The sequence below is a fragment of the Macadamia integrifolia genome, unplaced genomic scaffold, assembly GCF_013358625.1.
Source record: "Macadamia integrifolia cultivar HAES 741 unplaced genomic scaffold, SCU_Mint_v3 scaffold402, whole genome shotgun sequence".
NCBI classification, from domain to species: Eukaryota; Viridiplantae; Streptophyta; class Magnoliopsida; order Proteales; family Proteaceae; genus Macadamia; species Macadamia integrifolia.
In genome coordinates this window covers 145,362-153,502 of record NW_024870054.1, presented here as the reverse complement: position 1 = coordinate 153,502, position 8,141 = coordinate 145,362, and the positions used below count along the sequence as shown (strand labels likewise).

The window sequence follows — 8,141 nt, the reverse complement described above, 5'->3', positions numbered from 1 at the left end:
GTGCAAATGGGTATTTAAGAAAAAATATAAAGCAGATGGAACTACTAATAAATTCAAGGTTTGGTTAGTTGCAAAAAGATATACACAAAAGGAGGGAGACTACTAGGAAATTTATTCACCAGTAACAAAATTTGCTTATATTAGATTGATATTGACACTTTTTGCACATCTAGAATTAGAATTGTTTTAGATGGATGTGAAAATTGTCTTTCTCAATAGCGAGTTGGAAGAAACTATATTATATACGACAACCAGAAGGTTTTCAGGTGATGGAATAGGAAGATAGAGTATGCCTACTTAAAAAGTCTTTGTACGGATTAAAACCGTTCTCACGTCAAATTTTTTTTTTTTTTTTGGTCAGCAAAAGTATATTAATAATCATCAAATGTGAAGTTACAAATGCCCTTCAAGCCTCTATTCCACCTTCAGCATGGGCATCAGCAGAAAAAAGACTCAAAGCAAGAAAGACAAAGTAAATTACATAAATCGAAATCTAGACCTATGTTCTCACATCAACAATATCTAATATATCTCAAAAAAATCCTTAAATTAGGGTCTGTGGCAAATAAATTGGACAATTGTGTATATATTTTGAAAAGTGAGTAGTATTATTATTCTCTCATTGTATGGTGATGACATATAGTTGGCTGAAAATGACTTGGATATGCTAAAAAGAACCAAGTCTGAACTCAACAACATATTTGGAATTAAGGATATGGGGGAAGCATCCTATATCATAGGATTCATATCCTTAGAGATCAAACACAATATAGATTGTGTTTGAGTTAAGAAAAATACTTGAACTATGTGTTGAAAAGATTCGGGATATAGAATTGCAATCATTCATCAACTCCAATTGTACAGGGAAAGACTTTTTATAAAAAAGTTAACATCCTCATGAAATATGAAAAAAGTTGTATGTATCTTATGCTCAGGCCGTCGATAGTTTGATGTACGTCATGTTGTGCATGCAACCAGATTTGGCATTCGGTTTGGTAAATAGATACTAAAGTAATCTTTGTTCTACCCATCAAGGATGGAACAAATATCCCTCAAGTCTCCGAGCTTGCCTCACTCCTCCCACTAGAAACGTCTCCCTCAGTGTTCTCTTGGTGCAGCCTTAGTTAGCAAATATGTATATAACACATGAATTATATGTGTATCCATATGTATTGATGAAAAAAACATATTTTTATGTATGGAACCATGCATATGGAAAAATCTTGTATTTTACATAACGGTATAATAAATACATATAATACGTCTTATAGACATATTTAGATCAATGTTTTTGTTTCTTTTTCATTTTGTTTTTTTTTTTGGTGGAAGATCAATGTTTGTGGAGAGACTATTTCTATAAGGTTTACATAAAATGTAATCCCAAAAACTGGAGTCGACCAGCCATTTGATATTGGCTGAATGACTTTTGGATACAATGGTGGGTGGGGATGGTATAATTCCTACTCTATTGAGTAAAAGGTAAGCTTCCTGCATACATTTTTTTTCCGCCTTCTCTTAGTAAAATAATAGTAGAAAATGGGATAAGCTTACATCTTATAGTAAGATTCTCAAATTTATCCAATAAAAAAACTCTGCTTTAATTCTTTATTGATTCCAATTTCTAAGTTCTGATCAATTCCAATCCACTAAACAAGAAAACAAACAACTAGAATCAAAGATCCACAACTTCAAACACTCCGAGGTGGAAAGTTAATTCCGGTTCCAAACAACATGAGAGCCCCAACTTCGGATAAGGAGCACATTCGAGGAAGTCTCTTCCCCTTTGGAGATCACATCCTTGCATTGATTAAGAACATCACCCGGATATCTTTTGCAATGAAAGGGTGAGGTCTTGTTTTGTTTTAAAGTTTTCTGAAATTCTCTCATTTCAAATTTAAGAAATGGTAGAATAAAATGCTAAATCTCCAATACTATCTTTACCAAACATCTTAAGAGTGCCAAACCTAGCATCACCATGAAGTGAAAGAATGCCACGGGATTCCATTGTACTTACGAAGCTACTGAACCCCAATCACAAATAACTATAAACTTTTTAGGTTGTTTTGATGTGCGTCAGAGGGGTCATGTTGTACTTTACAATATTTAGCTAAAAGAATAAATAATTCCTAACATGGATATTCTTCTAGACCAATTTAATTGGTGAATACTTAATATTTGTATCTATCCATGCATTAAAGTAAATCCTGTCAATTTATTCTTCACAAAATGGTTGATTAAATATTTATCAAATATTTTTTAAATAATTTGACCATTTTCATGAGCTATGGACTTACTTGTAGGCTAGGTTAAACTGGGATGAAAGTTAAATCCTATTGGCCTATAAAGAATCTAAGATTTAAGGAGGTTTTAATATTTAATTATTTATTAAGAGTGAACTCATATAACTCCTAATTCCTTGAGGAATTACTAGAAATAGTAGGCGGTTAATTGCAATTTACAGAAATATTAGATAAGTTTTAATTAAAATTACTTATACCTTACTTCTTTATGTAAATAATAGATTTTTTTTTGAAGAAACTAGAAGGATCCAAAATCCAAAATAGAGGTGGAGAAGAGAGAAGAGGGAAGAAGGTTCTAGCCAATCATAATCCCTTCCCTCCTCTTTGGATTTGGGTGCTCTCCTTTCCTTTCTCATTTTCTTTTTCTGCAAGTTTGGTCCTCCAAGACACTAAGCAAACTGTCACCTCTCATCCAGGGTTTGTGATTATCATCTTCAATATAAGGACAGTGTGTGAACAAGCTAAAGGCTTTGGCAATTGTGAAAGCTTGAGGTATGTACATCTATGCTCGTCTCTTTAGTTGATAATTTATGGACATGAAGAAATCATTTTTCATGGGATATAGAAAATATTTTCTTTTGTGGTATAATCTTATTTTTGCATGCTTTTAGTCCAATAAATTTAATATATATAAAATTGTGATAAGTTCAATAAATGTAAAAAAATAATCGTTTTGACCTTTTTCCATCCCCTAAAAACATGTGTATTATTTCATTATAACTAATGGACTAGTAGTCCAACCCAGAAAAAGGACATCCCCAATTTTTCTGGTTCGGACTTAAAAATTGACTCCCTTTTATAATCTATGCTTATTTGAAGTATTTTGTCTTTCTTTGTCTTAGCTCCCTTTTCTGCTGATGGCAATGCCGAAGGTGGATTTGAGAATTGAGTTTTTTTTAGTCTAGAATTCTGTTGTATGGCTTCGGTATGTTTGTCCCTTTTTCATTGTTAATAAACTCTTGCTGATTTAAAAAAAAAAAAAAAAAAAGTAATAGAGCAAGTTCAAATATATTTGGGTTATTCCAGGCATTTGCCAATGAGAGAAAATATCAACGAGGAAGCTATGTAGCTAATGAGGTCTATAGGTATTTTTGCAAATCAACATTAACATAAGCTAATGATATTCTAGTCTTTCTTCAGTATTTTATTTTTATTTTTACTTTTATTTTTTTATTTTATTTATTTATTTATTTATTTTTGCATTGTGTATGAGAAAGAAAAATGTAAAATATAATTCTAATGAATTTTAAAATTGTTGGGAGACTTTTTGGTTTATTCATGAGCAACAGATCTCATATATAATAGGGATTGATTGGAAAAAGTCAAAAAGGGTATAGTTTTGTCTTGAGAGGAAAATAGTCTTCTTATTTTACCTATTTGTGGCACACGTAAAACATGTGTCTTAAGTGTTTAGTAAGGTAGGAAGAGATGTGGCTGTCTCATAAATCAAAAAAATATATAATGAATACCCATATCATCCCATGATAGGAAAAGATAAAATTTATTAACATTTGATAGACAAAATTTTCCTTCACCTCTAGTGAAAGAAGTGATGTTCAGGATTTGATCCTCCCATGTCTCCCTATGATACGCATTCAATAAGCCACATTGAACTGATGCTGATTCACCTTGACCTCATAAAACCTCAGTCCTTTAATCAAAAGCAGTCCATGAAAATCCAAAATCTCAAAAGAAGCATATTTCCAAATAAATATATAAATTTTAACACAGCATTTGGGAGACCATCTGGATATTTTCTCTAATTGAAAATATAATAATTCCAAGTTGCAATTAATAAACAAAATATTTCCAACTGTTTTCCGCTCTACGTTCTTAAAAGCTTTTTGATTTGGATTTTCACGGCTCATTACCTCTATTCTTATTTGAAGCTATAGTAATGGACATTGTGGTTGAAGCCATCACTGACATTGTCGTTGGAGTCATCACCAAAGTGGCCAAGTATATGTTTTCTCCTTTCATGGATCGTGCCAGTTATCTTCTTCATTACAAGACAAATGCTAATGACCTTGGAAAACAAATGGCAAGTCTCGGAGAACTGAAAGCTGGTGTACAACGCTCTGTGGATGTTGCTCGCTTGAGAGGAGATGTGATCAAAGCGGTGGTGGAAAGCTGGTTTTCAAAAGTGAATCAAATAGAGTTTGAGGAGACAACATTGCATAGTGAATTGGAAGAGAGGAAGGGATGCCTCCAAAGGGGTTGCTCCTTGCGTTATCGAGTAGGGAAAGATGCAAAACGCATATATTGATGAAGTGAAGAAGCTCCTAAATGAAGGACGATCATTTGCTGCCGTGTCAGATCCTTCTCCACTTTCTCCCAGCCTAGAATCCATGCAAACACTAGATTTCCATGTTTATGATTCCAAAAAATTAGCAACGGGCTAAATCGTGGAGGCTTTGAAGGATGAGGGTGTCAGGATGGTTGGTGTATATGGCATAGGAGGGGTTGGAAAGACAACCTTGATGAAAGAAGTGGCTAAAAATATGACGAAAGATGGGCTTTTTGATCAGGTTGTGATGGTCACTGTGTCTCAAGAACCAGTCTTGAAGAAGATCCAAGGTGAAATTGGAGAGAACTTGGGACTAACACTTTCAGAAGAGTCCTTAGATGTGAGAGCAAGGCGTTTATTGGAGAGATTGAAGAAGGAGAAACGAATCCTCATAGTCTTAGATGATTTGTGGAAGCCATTAAATTTACCAGAGGAGCTAGGAATTCCCTGTGAAAGCAGCTGCAACGTAGTTCTCGCGACAAGACAGCTCCAAGTGTGTAGACAAATGGGGACCCAATTGAACGTTGAACTAAAAGTTTTATCAGAAGGAGATGCGTGGATTCTATTCAAATGGGCTGCTGGGGATTGTCTAGTAGAGGACAATGATACGTTGTGTGAAGTGGCAAATCAAGTTGTTAGAGAATGCGGGGGTTTGCCCTTAGCAATCGTTACAATTGGTAAGGCGCTGCAAACTAAGGACATATCTGTGTGGAAAGATGCGGCGAGCCAACTCAAGATGTCAAGATCATCATCACCTGAAGGATGCAAGGAATAGGTTGCACATGCATATGGAAAGACTTAAGTCATCGTGCTTATTATTAGATGATAGTGAAAGGATGGAGGGATGTGTAAGGATGCATGATGTTATTCGGGATGTGTCAATATGGATTGCATCGAAAGAATGTCATGATTTTGTTGTAAAATCTGGGAGAGGATTGACACATTTTTCAGAAGAAGATAGGGATAAGAACCTAAGGAAATGCAAGAGACTTTCGTTAATGCAAAATGAAATTACTGAGCTCCCCAATCGGCTCGAATATTGCTCTGATAAGCTTATGACCTTATCCTTGAGAGACAATGAGGATTTGAGGAAAATCCCTGATGGATTTTTCAAAGGGATGATATCATTGAAGACACTAGATCTGGTAGGTACATATTTCTCTTCGATACCGTCTTCATTGTCATGCTTAACAGACCTTCGAGTTCTTCGTATAAGTGATGATTATAATCGTGATCATGAACCTTTTGATGTGTCGTTGGTGGGGAAGTTGAAGAAACTTGAAATACTTCAAGTACAAAATGTCAACGTAACAAGATTAAGCGAAGAAATAGGAGAGCTTACAAATCTGAAATTGTTGGATTTGTCGAGGAATGAGAGTATGAGTATTGCCCCGAATATTTTATCGAGGTTGACTCTCTTGGAAGAACTCAATCTTGAGGAAAGCTTTCACGAATGGGAGATCGAAGAAGAAGGATCAAAAAAAAAAGAAGAAGACGGCGGAGGAATATTATGTAAGAAGGCGTGTTGTTGTTTATCTGAGGTAATATCTTTGTCTTCTTTGACTAGACTAAGGATGAAGGTATCGAATATTAAATGTTTGGGCAGTGCAAATAATATCCCATTTCGCTGCTGGGAAAACCTCACACACTTCTTAATAATTCTGGGATACGTGGATAGGTGTTTTATGGACTATGATGTGAAGGCATGTGCCACTGGGGTGGTCATTTGTGGAGCCATCATCCCTAATAATAATCCACTTTTATTGTTGGAACGAACAGAAGGGTTACAACTGAATTCGTGTCCTGGTGACTTTGTAAGCGGCCTTGGTGCGAAGGTTTTGAATAACTTGCGGGTTCTGTGTGTACAGAAATGTGATGATATGGAATATCTTTTGAATACTATTACTATTCAACAAATCACATTTAGCAGTTTGGAAAAGCTGTCCTTGACATACCTACATAAATTGAAGGCAACAATAATGTGCAACCTGATTACTTGCTTTGGAACAGTTACTGATTGCAGGAGCTACACGGGCACCATCCGTTAAGATGAACTCAATCAAGCCACGGAAAGAAGTGATCGCTTATAACCTGATTTCAAATGTTTTCCAAACATTCATTCTTCTAAATTAATTTTTCAAATATTTTTCTTAATTTAGTTCTGTTTTATTGTGCTCATTATTGACATTGCATATTATCTATCATGGAGATACGGATAAGTCAACTAATTACTTTTCATGATAACATATAATCTTCATTGTTAAAAAGTCTGCAAAGTTTGGGCAGCCAAAGCATTTCCAAATTATGAATTCAGTTCTTCTTGGGCTTAAATAGGTGACCAATTATCTATTGCAAAGGAGACATGCCAATATTTTTGAATTGGAACAAACATGTATTCTGCTTCTTCATTGTTGGATCGTAATAGAGAGGAACATGAAGCTCTTCCTGTGGATGACCTTATTGAAAAGGTAGATTACTTTGCTGGCATATTTCCCCGTAATTGAATCCCCTGTATCATATTCATAGAGATTGTTTACCTGTCAAACTGTTTTTACCTAATTATTGTCAAATCAGAAGTTGAGCTGTTTTCACTACCTAATGCATGTGTTGATTGAAAAAGATTTGAGGATTCCTTTCTTTATTTTTTTTCTAGGGGAATTTCAATATATGTGCCATCATTGTAAATCAGTATAATTTTGATTCACCTACTGCGCTTCTCCCTCTCTCTGCTGATCTGCTGATGGCAATGCCGAAGGTGGAGATGGGGAAATCGCTATTTATTTTCTTTGGTTCTTTCCTGCTTTGATCTTCTACTTGTATTTGTATCATATTTTTTGAATAAAGTCATCTTTTTAGCGAGAAAAAAAAAAGTATAATTTTGATTCTCGGTGGAGCATCCTCATTTACCTTTCTCCTCCCATGGCTCTTCATATTTATTTCTACTAGATTTATTCATCACATCTATTGAACTTCCAGAACATTATCGTGAGATTGTGAAAATTCGGCTGTTAAATTTTTTATGTATCCAACTTTTCTACTTTATGTACAATTATATATATATATATATATATATTACTAACTGGAGTAGCTCGTGCTGCAGATCTAGGAGTACGCCTTCTACTTGTTGGTTTCTTCCATGAAAACTTGGAGTCATGGGTAGAAAAAAACTTTTATTAATGCTCGGGATTGATAATTTCCAGTGAGAGGAAAAATTGAATGCATTGCTAGTCTTGGCTTGTCTTTATCTCATTGTGAGTTGGTTCTAATCAACACATTTTCTTCTGGTTGGCCCCATTCTCTCTCTTTTTCCTCCACCTTATTTCTAATAATCTCTTTCGTTATCAATAAGAAAGAAATATGGAGCATAAAATTCTGCTAATGCTCAAATCACTTTTCTATGCTACCATCAAATAATCATAGATATATTTGCTAAGATGGAGATCAGAGATCCTATTCCGTGCTCACATGGCCTACAAGTGCTTGAGCATAATATGTTTCTTTCATTTTCTGAAAATGTAAATGCATAGACAAATTCTTTTGTATTTGAGGATGGC

General features: G+C 34.7%; 1 protein-coding gene across 1 annotated transcript; it reads left to right on the top strand.

The window, feature by feature from the left end:
* The first annotated feature begins 4,735 nt into the window (after window positions 1-4,735).
* On the top strand, window positions 4,736-5,362 carry LOC122068496 (disease resistance protein At4g27190-like). Its single transcript, XM_042632372.1, has one exon. It carries the CDS (start codon window positions 4,736-4,738, stop codon window positions 5,360-5,362), a length of 627 nt encoding a protein of 208 aa, XP_042488306.1.
* Window positions 5,363-8,141: the final 2,779 nt, after the last annotated feature.

Bases quoted from the DNA above. Each gene is read 5' to 3' on its own strand.
- LOC122068496 (XM_042632372.1), top strand. From the start codon at position 4,736: ATGGTTGGTGTATATGGCATAGGAGGGGTTGGAAAGACAACCTTGATG.